Below are 13,072 nucleotides of genomic sequence, written 5' to 3' on the forward strand. Positions count from 1 at the left end.
AGTGAAGCTACGCCCACAGTAGCTTCTAGCCCCCATCAAAAACTAACAACATGTGCTGCATGGATCTACTCACTCGCCTTGCAGCTGTCTACTTGATTGCCATCCTTTTCTACTCTGTCCTTTGACGACTGATGAAGCTCGACACGTGGAATTTTAAGATCAATTCAGCGAGCAATGCTACCGCGCCAATAATGAACATGGTTGAGAAGTTGCGGGATCACAAGTGCAAGAACATCAAGATCATCGTGATGAGCAGAAGTCCCCCATTTTCTTGTGTGGATGAGAGCAGAAATCTGAAGTATTCCATCTTGCGCATTATTGAGAGGGACTTCTATCTCACATATTCTCCTGCTAGTATGTCTACGTCGGAATCGATTCATAGAAGAACTATCGAACGATACAGAAGGTCCTGCACGCTGACACTGCCGAGAGCACGAATTTTGTGAACATTAAAAATCCTGCCCTTTCCACCATTTCCATAGATTGTGAAGATCATGTCACGACCAAACGGCGCGCCTTTGCGTTGCGCGTGGTGCGGTTGTTCAAGCATGCGGTGAATGAGGTTGGGTCGTGGCTAAAGCTTCCCTTCAAGCGCAGGCGGTGTGTGAAATCCAGAACCCTCATACATAGACATTTCTACACCACAGAGCACTGGCGGGCAGTGGGAAGAGCCAGAATACTATGAAGAGCCAATGAATCAACGCGAACTACGCATCCATCTCTTCTGTATAAACACAGTCTTGCTTGCCCAGAGACTTCGTCTCAATGTCTAAACCTGCTAGTACCGCGCACCGAGTTTTACTCATTGTTCCCTTTATACAGTCAGAAGCACAATGGCGGACTACACAGGGTCTCTATCTCCGAGCTCCTCGATGCAGCGTCTCGTTCCACCGCCTGTTTGGTGAACATCTCTCGAGACAGATGGTGGCCAACGATAGGTTAATCGAGACACGGCGGTCCGCCACTGGCTCGATTGCAAGATATATAAAGCTTAAGGCCTCGACTGCCTCTGGTTGTAGAGCTTGTGGGATGTCTCATCTTGTAGATATTGGAGAGTGTCGTGAAGAGGTGCCAGACATACAAGTCGTCAAGGAAGTAATCTGCCTGTCAGGCTGTGAGCTTTGCATCCTCTCTGCGCTGCCTGGTCACATTGCTGTGAGATCCTTTGTATATGAAACTATACCGCTACCCTTCCCCTCCTCAGACACTTTGCACTCGTGTCTGTGAATTTATGGCGCGTCATTTGCCTCAGTGAAGCCTATGACCGAGCCGAGTACCTCATCGATATTGACTGCACAGGAGCCTACTTCTCTCAGAATGAGAGACACAGACCTGACGGAGTGATGTTTCCAGGCCTCTGCTCGGATTGATCTGGGCAGGGCTCCGGCTTTGGCTTGCAACGAATATGGTTGAGAAAGAAGTTAGAGTCTCGCTGATTTGTGATGTTAAAAACCCCAGTAAGAAAGAATGGATAACCGCTGCTAGGACATTTCACAGGGTCCACTTATCAAAACCATCGTGTCCAAATACTCACAGCCGCCCTAGTATGTTTCGAAGACTGGTCCTAAATAACAGACGACTGAAACATCAGGAGTGGGTTTATTGACTGTTTAAAGAGCTGGAGCCACAAAGCTCAGGAGGCGAAAATGCCGTCTAGACTCGAGAACTTAAAGTCCCTAAGTTCCAGGCCACATAGATTGATTGTTCTTGTTGTTGGGTGTGAAACAGTACCTCGGCTCATGGTGCGCGTCAAGCGCGGCACAGAAAACAAGACGCGTGTGCAACCCTCACCTCTGTCCTTCAGTATCTTCTTATTTTCCAAGCATAAAGTGCTGACGAAACTCCAAGAAAGGCCGATGTTGCGCAAGGGTATCCAGTTTGCGGCAATTAAATCCGAGTATACCACCCGCACCGAACCATTTTACCATGCAGGGCCCTATCTCCGACTCATCTTCCCAGTGGGGTAAAAGGGGGGTTGGGTTTACCACACCGCAGCGCGCCAAATCCGTCCGCTTTTGGCCTTAGCGCCTGGCTCCCGTCTAACCCTGCGTAAACCGGGCGGCCGGGGCCGCGTCATAGTCATGAATGATCGAATCTAATCAATCTACTCCGTATTAGGCATCGCATCGCATTCCAAGTTGCTCTTTCCCCTTTCTTTTCCTTTCATCCAGCGAGCTTTATAAAAGTCGCCAATGGCCGCAGGACCATTTGCCTTATACAATTTCTTCCTCTCTGCCAGCATCATGCGTCCATCTATCGCCCTAGCTTCATCCCTGGCAGCGACCGCCAGTGCGGCCCAGCTTCCAGTGCGCACCGTCTTCCAATTCGCCTCCAATGACACCTGGCTCGAGAACCTGGCGACCCGCTCCAACGGCATCGTCCTAGCCACGGAGATTGGCCCTCCCGCGAGCCTTCTGGCAGTCAATCCCCAGACGAATCCTCCTCAGAAGAAGGTGATCCACACTTTCGACTCCGTCCTGGGTCTGTCAGGGATTGCTGAGGGCGCCCACGACATCTTCTACGTGGCCGGCGCCAACACGACCTCCGACAACATCAGCGACCCGCCCAAGAACGCCACGCACGTGTGGAAGGTCGACTTCACCCAGAACAGCAACAACCCTCAGATCTCGCTGCTGTGCCGCCCCACCGCACCCACGGGCTTCAACGGCCTGGCCGCCTTTAACGAGACCATCCTCTTCGCGACTGCCAGCTACCAGGACGCCATCTTCGCCATCGATACAACGACCGGCGTCAGCTGGGAGGCCATCGCCCAGGAGTCGCTGATGTCGTCCATCAACGGCATCAAAGTCGCCGAGGACTTTGTGTACTGGACGGCTGGTGGCGCCCTCTACCGCGCGGAGCTGTTCTCAAATGTCACGGCCGGAACCGGCCAGTTGATCTACCAGGGCAGCCAGTTCGATGACTTCGCCATCGCGCCTGCGGGGTTTGCGCTCAATGCCACCTACGGTAGCGAGTATCGGTTTGCTTACCTGGCGACCGCGACGAAAAATACCATCCAGCAGGTGATCTTCACAAAAGAGGGAGTGGCCATGGGGAGTGAGATTATTGCGGGCGCCGAGGACTCCACGGAGGTCGCGGAGCCCACGGGGGTGTTCTTTGGGCGCGGGAAGGATGAGATAAATACCATCTTTGTCACGACGGGCGGTGCTAGCGCTGTCAATGTGGATGTAGATGGTGTGGAGACGGCTGTTGGGGCTCAGCTGCTTGAGATTCGGCTGAAATGAAGGGTTTGGGGAAAGAGCTCTTATGCACTACAACACAGAGGCTATTCCATATGTTGTATTATACTTCGCTGGGCGGGAATGGGAGCAAGTAGAAAAAGAGAAACTTGTGATGGTAGACAATTAACACGAATCAAGTCGTGTTATTATTCCAAGAATTGGTCTCGTGTGATACCTTCAATGCTTTTCTTTGGAAGGCCATTGAACCATCGGGCCATGACTGTACTTCTCGTAGGCAAGATTTGTCCAAGAACGAGGAGTGGCGAGCCAGGTGGTGGCTGAAGAAGTTGGAGACATTACCTAGAATCATTCACTAGGAAAACTAGGCAGGGAAAATCTGGAACAAAGATTTGTGATACTACCTTGCGAACTTTTAACAGATGAACTAGGAAGAAAAAAGCTGAACCTCTTTCTTTTAGCTTATAGTAAAGTTCAAGTGACCCTGGTCGTTGCTCAGGGGATAGACAATGTTACTATCACTATAGATGTGAATGATACCAGCGATAGGGATGGGAAAGAGGTCGTGCAGCTTTACGTGGTGGATCCGATCTCTTCAGACGTCACGCCCAATAAGCAGCTTAAGGGCTTCCAGAAGGTCTTTCTCCGGGCAGGTGAGACTGCTACAGTCAGTATGAAGGTCAGGATAAGTAGTCTTAGGCTATGGGATGCGGGAATGAAATACGCGATCGAGCCCGGCGACTTCATTGCGCATGTGGGTCGCAGCTCGACTGATTTGAGAGGCAATGTATCGTTCTTCGTGGTTTGAAATAGTCCGATGGCCTCATACAAAGTTGTAGTCCTCTACTTTGTCTCCCGAGGGAGCGCGATATTCGCACTGTTTGTGCACCGCCAGGAAGGCCGTGGCGGTCAGAACAGCAGAATGAACAGTCACACTACTGGCGACTCCCAGCACCATCAGATTAGCGTCCATCTCCGTCGGGGAGAGGGTCTTGCGCTGGCGCATGATGGAGAAGACGCTCTCCTCTGCATATTTGCCATTGCGGCTTCGCTCTCACACCTCGCCTGTATGACCCTGCGGGGATAGTCGCGAATGCGCTTGGGGATCACCGACCGGGTCAGCTTCTGCAGCAGAGGTGATACGCCAACCAGGCGAAAGTAGGTCCCGAAGGTCATGAATCCCATTGCTGCGAGCCGCGGATGGCTTTCCATGTTTTGCAAGCAGCCGAAGAGCTCCCTCCAGATCAAATTCCCTGCCAGGTCGAGCATGAACCAGCTGTATAGCTTGGTCATATCTACCCGACCTTCACCATTTCCTTGCACCACGACAGCGTCGAGTCGTTTACGAAAGACTGACGTGTTCCGGCGAATGACCGCCTGATGAGTCAAGAATGCGGGGCCAGTGACTGCCTGGTATATTGCTTTGCGGAACCGTCGGTGGTCGGACTCATGGTCATAGTTGGCGATGTCTTGTTTGCCTTCGAGGAACCGCACGAAGCGTTGAGTGTCGCGCTTGATGGCCTCCGTGGCATATATCTGTTGTTGGGCTGATAAAAGAGGCTTCGTTAGGCGCAGTTCGGACCACAGGGCCGTACTGCTCGTGGAGCTGGAGGTGGGCGCGGTGGCTCGATCCACTGACCCAGGTGAGGAACCATGGTATGGAAGTGACGCAGTGGAGGGGGCTGGGTATCTTTCTCAGTGGATGTCAGATGACATCGTGGGTCATCCTTGCGGTCGTATACACCACGAACTCGATGACGTGAATGAGAGGCTCCGCTCTAAAAAATCTGATGGAGACTTACTGATCAGGATCACAGCCACAGGGGCAACGGTTGTGAATGTTAGCATGCTTACTGTCTTTTCTAGATGTCTCTTCAGGAATAATAACTTGACTTGACGACTCTACTTCTTGGCAATAGTAGTCGCGCTGGTAGCGTTTAATATGCGGTTCGAGACGTAGAGGTATCTTATGTCATGGGAGCGGAAATTGGGTAAAAAGATGCTCATCCATGGTATGCAGCGCTGCAAACTGCATGGAAAATGATAGCAGAGTATCAGGAATGGCGAGGCAAACCCATAAAAATTGACAGGGATGATAATATACAACTGTATGAAATGCTACTGAGACGCTACCAACGCAACACCTCCGATGACCGTACTGTGCCGGAAGAAGGGATGTATCCCTACGTCTGGGGTTGTCAGCCGCATTGTTCTCACTGCAATCACCTATCGAACTATCGGTGTCAGCCTTGTTTCTGATTTGGGGTTACGAGCTGACGTTCCTTTTAAGACAACATATTCGGTTGGGTTCTCTGAAACTATGCTTAGACTCGGGGTCGCCTTCATTCTATCATGTCACCAGGTATTGTTCTCAGCAATCTGACTTCTGGGACAAACTGGTAGGAGGAACGGTCGTGAGGTGAGCCTTAGATCTATGTAAAATAACATCATCAAACCTACTCTTGGTGGACAATACAGGTTTCTGTTGATGCATGTGTTGAACAATGCTATTGGCTCATGCTAGCTAGTATCATGTGCGAATACGAGCTTTCCATGGAACAAGTGTACATTTGCAAGAACTACCTGGCTAAGACTTGCGTCTTGGCCGTAATAAATGTCCGAGACTTTTGTTCTATTTTTTGACTTTTCTTTTTAGACTTGGTACCGCAACTGAAGTCGCGGTCGCTCGATCATAACTGACGGGAACCGATCTGTGTTCAGGATAATATCTACCGAGAGCCGTTCCATGACCAGGAAGATGGACTGGATGGTGGTGGGAGAACAGAAGCAGTTTTGCCTCAGTCTGTAGAAGGATGTGAAATTTATTGACTTGACTATTCAGTCACAGATGAGCAAAGAGAATAGAAGCCATTGATGTGTGTGAGGGTCAGGCTACGGACATGGAAAATGAAGCTAAGGCTAATCATAATATTAACACGGCGACAATGACCATAAAATAAGCTCGACTGGCCCAGTGGTTAAGGCGTCTGTCTTACATTGTTCCGCAATAAAAACACAGAAGGTCCTCGGTTCGATCCCGAGGTTGAGCATATTCTTTTTCTGCTCATATTTTTTGCCCCACATATGCACGTCCTTCTGCCGCAATCCATGCCCTAAGAGACGGGCCGTTGCTCAAAACCATCTGGGCCTTGCTCACCCAGACCTACCACAGAGTCGAGGAACGAACCCCCACCAACCCCAAATTTCGCTAGACCCCCGCTCCTGCAGAGTGAGTCGACAAGGTGATGTATGGTCTAAAAACGCGCAACAACTCTTTCTGAAAGTTCCCTCATATCATGTTCAAAACAAAGGGATCGTGGGGAGAAAAGCATGGGACCGCCTGCCCTTTTTTAGAACAAGGAGACTGGCATCTAACTCACACATAGTTTACGCTTAGCTCGGGTGCGAACAGTACTGCCATCCTGACATCCATCCTGAGCATTGTTAAGTGGTAATAACAATTGAAAATTATTGTACACGAGAGCATCGCATCATGCAACCAGGGATGTTGAGGTCCGGCGAGATGGTAGGCGAGCGAGGGGCCGGGCCAGCAGCGGGGCGCCGACAAGTTTCATTGCTATCATGCTTCTGAGGCTGAGAGCGCGAGAATGCAAGAACTCAGATGGCTATTCTGATAAAGGAAAAATGGTCAGAGTCGAGTGGCGAATGCTATTAACTGGGTGTGTTGTAGTCTCACTACAGGAGGATGGAATTTTGCGGCGACCTTGTCGGGCGGTCATGGGCGGTCACGGCCCGATGACAGGCTACCTACGACTATTCTGCCGGCAGTACGCCTACCAATCACCTCTTTGGAGGGCTTCCCTTATCGAAGCTGCCCTTCCAATTAGGCCATTCAGTGAGCTTGTTTTCTTGGAGCACATACATATATACATGGTTTTGATCTCGATATAGGAAGGACCATCTGGGTGACAATCGATGTGAGCGGGTCAAGCCGACCAGAATCCTCTCGGGAGACGTCCCGAGATCGTAGCCCCTTATCTATTGGTCTCCACTTATCCTCTCGGTTCAGGCACGATGCGCTTTAGCTCCGATTCTGCCTAGCGACCTCCCAATAAATAGAGCTAACCACCCACCGGCCGCAAAATTGTGAAGAAAGAAAAAGAAGAAGAAAACCAAAAGGAAAAATATATGAAACAAAAGAACAAAAGAGACTGACTACAGTTGCAATATGATCGTCTCCAGAGCCTTTCTCGCTCTGCTGCTTTGGCCCGTCTCCTTTGCGGCTGTGGCGCAGGAGACGTGCGAAAATGCGCCTCCCAACGACCCCATCGGTATCGATCTTGGCCACCAGTTTGTCATAGCCTCCTACGCCAACTCCGCAGACAATTTCACGCTGCTAGGCGCAATTAATCACCAGGATTATCAGAGACATATTCTGGAATTATCCATGAATCACTTTCGGCAATCAGGGCTAGCGGGGCCAGGGCCGAACTCCCGGGGTTCGACGCCGTTGGCGCTCCTGAGCAGCGCCGTTTGGCAACTGTTCGAGGTCATCGATAGAAGATTCGCCGTTAGCAGCACTTCATATGTCGTTTGGACCCGAGGTTCGATTCGTTCGATTTATGATGATGTCTCCAGGACTATCCCCACCCCTATCAAGCGATGGATCAAGTCCACCCTCATCTCGTGCGGCCTCTTGAAGAAGAAGCGGTCTATATCTGACATTACCGAAACATTTACTGAGGTCTTGGCCGAGCTCAAGACGACGGCTTTCGAAACTCATGGCGTCAACGTGACCTGGGCCGTGGTCGGCGTGCCGGACTTCTTCAACGACACGCTGAAACACGCCGTTGTGCAAGCTGGGCAGCAGGCGGGAATCGTAATTCTGGAGGGGGCAGTTCCACCGCGCTCCTTCTGCACACACTACCTGAATCCGGTGGTTGAAGAGGATGCTAGTGTGCTGGTTATCCACCAGGGACAATTCCATTGTGGCGCCCAGTTGTACGACAGGCCGCAAGCCCGCCGCCGCCGCCATTCAGGGTATCCATATCTTCCGTTGACTCCGTGGGCGAGCGAGCGGATTCAACGCCGGCTTGTGGATGAGCTTGTTAGCGGTGATGCACACTTTAGGACTCTGATTAAACAGGGAGGCGACCTGGGATTTTTGACACACGCGATACAAAAAACGAGGTTGACGTTGATGGGGTATGATCCGGCAGTCGAGCTGCTGCTGGGTTTGGAGTCGCTACTATGGAATCAGGCCAGTGGTAACGGAAATGAAGGCGGTTATGATGACGGGGAAATGCTCGACGAACTTCCGATCAATCTGGACTCCTGGTGGCCACATGGGAACTTCCCAGATCTGGTCCTCACACGTAGTCAAGTCACGGCGGTTGAGGACGAGTATGCGGAGTCGCTGGCAGGTAGCATTCATGCTTACTTGCAAGCTACTAAAGGTATGTACTCATGATGCACCCCAGAATCCATAGCATCACCAACCTAACAAATTTACCCTCAGGATCACGCAAGAAGACAGGCGCAACGAACGCCGAGAAGGTGGACTACGCGATCGTATTGACGGACCACTTTGACGGCGAGCTTGTGCGTCGCGCTGTTCGGGAGGCTGTCGGGGATGGAGTCCCTATTCTTGGTTCGTTGAAGGAAATCACTATGGTGGCAGACGGTGCTGCGAGATTGGCGTGGAAGCGGAAGGAAAATCTACTTCTGAGGCAGGACAGTGCAAGGGCCAGGCATGATGAGCTTTGATGGTAAGGGTTGAGAAGGGATAGAGCTAGGTGTGGCTCTGCGCCAATTATGTATATATGTACAGTATCCGTCACACCCGCTGTAGGGATCTCCGAATATGTGCCACAGTTCACTTTTGATTACCAGGCGGTGCAGAAACATGCGTGGCAGAGCTTCGGAGGCCTTGTTGATCGACCCGCTTCAACCGCCGCATCGCCATGTCGGCCAGTTCGTCTTGACAGCCTGGATATTACCCCCATCGAGCCTTCCATCAGTGTGAGGTAAGTTTGAAAGCTGCCATTTTGTAGATGGCTTTCTGCTCACCAATCTTCCTGCGATAGAGATTAACGTAGATTACCGTATTCCAACGTTGCTACCTCAGAGGCAGTACAATACTTCGGTGGCACGACAATTGGATAGGGAATTTTCGCAATTACTTATTTCCCATTTATTTCAGTCATCAAGAACGCTTTGTTGAAGCCCCCTTCCATTTTCTCAATCTTGGATATACAGTTAAAAATCTTCTATATTTTAAACGAACTGCTAAATTATAATTAGATTACGATTAAGGTATAACACTCAGGTTAAGCCACTCTAGTTGCTGCCAGGGCTGTCAGCTAATCGGGTAGCAGCTGGCGCCCTACAGGTTGAAACACCCTATGTACGGTGTTTTAGGGCCTTTAGAATAGAATACTATAATCTGCCTCATTATTTCTGCTGGCTTTCCTTTCCGACTCTGAAAAAATAAACTGCTTTGAAGTTCTTTTCTGGCGATGTAATCGGCGACGGAATAGAAAGGGAGGTAAGATACCAAGAATCCGATATAAGAGCTTGTTAGAGATCTTTTGAAAGTGGTAGTATCTGGTTAAGAAGGCTATGATTTGGCAGGCCTGTGTAAAGATACTATTATCAAAATTCTGGAAGTAAGGGGTCTAACCTGACAAATCTTGGACTCTGTATAATAGTCTATAGGCATTGGTAATTGTTGCTCAAGAGAAATGCCTTATTTACAGCCATAAACTAAAGGCGACTATGTATATTGAGGATGTAGCGGAGTTCGACTGCATGCTGCTGTTAGTAACCGAGATGATATTCCAGTTTGGGTGGCTTCGCATACGGCTACTGCTCTTCTATCAGCTGGCTGCTATTACCGCGCCCACGAGGATTACCCGCGGTTTGTCGACTGGCTGGTAAAGAGGGACAAGCAGGTCACCGAGAGCGATACCGCGAACGGCAAGCGACCGCTCAATGTTGTTATTTAGAAGATGGCTCCTGATACGTTCATGGGCAATACTGGCCTCGGCGGCACTTGAACACGCCATGAACAACCGCGATGGCCAGGCGTCAGCGCTGCGGGCGGCAAACGCGGAGGGATCCGAGGCTCTTACAAGCCTGCTTCGTTCTATTAACAAAACCACGCGTTGAGACGGCGAAGGGCTTCCCTTGTGGGAAAATTTGCGCCTACAGAAGAGTCATCGACTGCATTTTGAGATGCTTTATAGGAACTAGAAAGGAACTGGGGACCCCAGCCAGAACCCTATTCTACGAGGTCAAGTACTTTCAGTTTTTACTTCGGGACTGTTGACGTTTTGGTATCTTCCACGCACACTGCCTAGCTATCACTACCACTCTGAGAGCTACAAATCAACCAAAAGAATTTTCTCGCCTAGCCTTATTAATGTGTTCTTTTCTGGAACATGTTGGGCCTTAGATACCTACCATAAAGGTTGGTTGCTCCTCGTAAGCATCCTCGCCGAAGCGATTGGGTCCGTGACGAGGATAAACTGATTATCGGCAGACTGGCTGGGCACGTGGACTGGGGGTAGCCCAAGAACAGTACCTGGAATGGGTCCTGGTATCCAACAGGAACCATTATATTTGCAGAGGGTCCAGTTACTCAGAAGGAGATAATGTAGTTACCTAGCTAGGTACTACATCCTTCACTTTCGATTGCGAACAGTGGTTGGCTGCTCCCCCTCCTTATCGGTGCTTCGACCAAGATTGCGGGAGATATGACGTGCGAGGACTTTTGAGACAGACCAATCAGTCTTCTTAATCCATGTTTCATGGATGATTCGCAATTTAGCCGTCAAGCCTTGCAACATCGCGGCTACTGGCAAGCTTCCTTGTATTCGTCTTTTCTCATCACCACATCCTTTCCCCTCCACGTGTTTAATATATAAACCGCGTGCGTCTGAACAACATTTATGTGAACAACATCAGCATATGTCAAAGGGATCAACCAGAACGCCCCTGCCAACTCAAAGATGCCACAAAAAATCACCCCTGTCCTAAACCCCACCGTCTCATACTGGCTCAGCGAACCACACTGGCTGGACAACCACCGCTCAACCCCCGAGCTTCCTTCCCACGCCGATATCGTTATAGTCGGCACTGGGATTGCCGGTGTGTCCACGGCATACCACCTCATCGAGACCTACAAACTAGCCACTCGCAATCGCAATCGCAATCTCAACGACACCGCACCCCCCTCGCACCAAGGCCAAAGAAGAGCGGAAACGCCACCACCTTCAATCCTCCTTCTCGAGGCCCGCACAGTGTGCTCAGGCGCAACAGGCCGGAACGGCGGCCACATCAAGAAACTCCCGTCAACCATCAACGAACTCATCCAGGTGCATGGCTTTGCCGTTGCGGGGGAAATTGTGCGGTTTATAAAGGAGAATATTTATGCCGTCAAGAATGTTATCGAGAAAGAGGCGATTGCAGCTGAGGCGGAGCTACGGAGGAGTTTGGATGTGTGTCTCGATGAGGATGATGCGAACGCCGTGAGAGAGGAATACGAGAAGTTGAGGGAGGACGGGTTTTCGCTAATGGAGGATGTGGGGTGTATCACAGGAAATGGGGATAAGGCGGTGGTGGAGAGGGTATGTACGGTCGATTCGGGATTGTCAAGATCTGCAAGGGTCTTGATTGCTAATGGTGTGGGCACAGATAACCTCACTTCATGGCGCAGAGGTAGCCCTCAGCACACCCGTCCTCTCACTATGGCCCTACAAATTTGTGACCCAGCTGCTAGAACGAGTCTTGCGTACAGGACACGCAAATCTACAAACAAACACACCTGTGACAGCTATCGAGACACAGGTCACTGAGAAATCCGGTGATCGAGAAGAAGAATACGTGATAAAAACCCCGCGAGGCGACATCAAAACTTCAACCGTTATCCTCGCAACAAACGGCTACACGGCTGGCCTCCTTCCCCAATACCACAATGTCATCATCCCCGCAAAAGCCACCGCATCGCACATCGCTGTTCCACCAGACCACTATGCGCCGTACCTCTCTAACACGTATAACATCCGGCACGCGTCTGATCGCGTCGATTACTTGAATCCACGGCCGGACGGTGGCATAGTCGTTGGGGGAGGAAAGGAGGCGTACCGCGACCACCGCGAGCTGTGGTATGATGTCTTTGATGACTCGACTCTCGTTGAGCCGGCGAGGCATTACTTTGATGGGCTCATGCAGAGGCATTTCCGGGGTTGGGAGGAGAGTGGTGCTGTTACGGAGAAGGTTTGGACGGGGAGTGAGTTGCTCTACAATATCTCACTCGATCCCCTATAACAGAACTTCTTGATGCTAATAGGTATTTCCCAGTCCAAGGCATAACCAAAGACGGCATGCCCCATATCGGCAAGGTCCCAGGGACGTCGGGTCAATACGTACTTGCGGGCTATAATGGAGGAGGAATGGCGCTTGCGTTTCTAGCTGCAAAGGGGGTCGCGAAAATGATAGGACATGGAGTTGGGTTTAGCGAGACAGGTGTCCCAAAGTGTATGGAGACAACAAGAGAGCGGATGCGTAAGGGTCAATGAATGCGAGACAGTCGGCGCCCAGAAGCTTTCAAAGGCCACGTTAGTATTAGAGGCTTAGCGGGTGAAGTTTTGGGGTTCAGACCCTTTAACCGAAAGACTTATAAAGTAGGGCAGCACGGGCGTTGGAGCAAACTAGATAGAGCAAACCGAATAAAAAAAAAGATATGAAAAAAAAAAAAAAAAAAAAAAAAAAAAATGAAAAGAAAGGTATTAACAACAACAATAATAATAATGGGTGAATTCAAACGTGGCCGCCCACCATACGACTAATCTACCAGCTTTTGGCCACGCTTAAGCCAAACGCTGGGGGATGCCGCCCCTGGTGAGATT

General features: G+C 50.4%; 4 protein-coding genes and 1 non-coding gene across 5 annotated transcripts; 4 read left to right on the forward strand and 1 right to left on the reverse strand.

The window, feature by feature from the left end:
- Window positions 1-2,243: 2,243 nt before the first annotated feature.
- Window positions 2,244-3,245, forward strand: BO82DRAFT_423935 (uncharacterized protein; the record flags this gene model as incomplete). The annotated part of the gene is made up of 1 exon (XM_025640273.1): window positions 2,244-3,245. The coding sequence occupies one exon, from the start codon at window positions 2,244-2,246 to the stop codon at window positions 3,243-3,245; it is 1,002 nt and encodes a 333-aa protein (XP_025495436.1).
- A 541-nt stretch (window positions 3,246-3,786) lies between these two features.
- Window positions 3,787-5,048, reverse strand: BO82DRAFT_429277 (uncharacterized protein; the record flags this gene model as incomplete). Its single annotated transcript, XM_025640515.1, has 3 exons — window positions 3,787-4,224; window positions 4,275-4,834; window positions 5,003-5,048. The coding sequence occupies 3 exons, from the start codon at window positions 5,046-5,048 to the stop codon at window positions 4,024-4,026; spliced, it is 807 nt and encodes a 268-aa protein (XP_025495437.1). The 3' UTR covers window positions 3,787-4,023.
- Window positions 5,049-6,160: 1,112 nt separating this feature from the next.
- On the forward strand, window positions 6,161-6,250 carry BO82DRAFT_t63. Its single transcript has one exon. It is a non-coding gene; the product is annotated as a tRNA-Val (tRNA).
- Window positions 6,251-7,334: 1,084 nt separating this feature from the next.
- On the forward strand, window positions 7,335-9,187 carry BO82DRAFT_351109 (uncharacterized protein). The gene is made up of 2 exons (XM_025634331.1): window positions 7,335-8,617; window positions 8,680-9,187. Exons 1-2 carry the CDS (start codon window positions 7,390-7,392, stop codon window positions 8,925-8,927), a joined length of 1,476 nt encoding a protein of 491 aa, XP_025495438.1. The 5' UTR covers window positions 7,335-7,389; the 3' UTR covers window positions 8,928-9,187.
- A 1,918-nt stretch (window positions 9,188-11,105) lies between these two features.
- BO82DRAFT_380848 (NAD(P)/FAD-dependent oxidoreductase) lies at window positions 11,106-12,863 on the forward strand. Its single transcript, XM_025637794.1, has 3 exons — window positions 11,106-11,791; window positions 11,859-12,453; window positions 12,525-12,863. Exons 1-3 carry the CDS (start codon window positions 11,174-11,176, stop codon window positions 12,740-12,742), a joined length of 1,431 nt encoding a protein of 476 aa, XP_025495439.1. The 5' UTR covers window positions 11,106-11,173; the 3' UTR covers window positions 12,743-12,863.
- The last annotated feature ends 209 nt before the right edge of the window (window positions 12,864-13,072 follow it).

The sequence above is a fragment of the Aspergillus uvarum genome (genome assembly GCF_003184745.1).
Source record: "Aspergillus uvarum CBS 121591 unplaced genomic scaffold BO82scaffold_7, whole genome shotgun sequence".
Lineage (NCBI taxonomy): Eukaryota > Fungi > Ascomycota > Eurotiomycetes > Eurotiales > Aspergillaceae > Aspergillus > Aspergillus uvarum.

Bases quoted from the DNA above. Each gene is read 5' to 3' on its own strand.
- BO82DRAFT_351109 (XM_025634331.1), top strand. From the start codon at position 7,390: ATGATCGTCTCCAGAGCCTTTCTCGCTCTGCTGCTTTGGCCCGTCTCC. The intron at 8,618-8,679 runs GTATGTACTCAT...ATTTACCCTCAG, and splicing joins TTACTTGCAAGCTACTAAAG to GATCACGCAAGAAGACAGGC.
- BO82DRAFT_380848 (XM_025637794.1), top strand. From the start codon at position 11,174: ATGCCACAAAAAATCACCCCTGTCCTAAACCCCACCGTCTCATACTGG. The intron at 11,792-11,858 runs GTATGTACGGTC...GTGTGGGCACAG, and splicing joins ATAAGGCGGTGGTGGAGAGG to ATAACCTCACTTCATGGCGC. The intron at 12,454-12,524 runs GTGAGTTGCTCT...GGTATTTCCCAG, and splicing joins GGAGAAGGTTTGGACGGGGA to TCCAAGGCATAACCAAAGAC.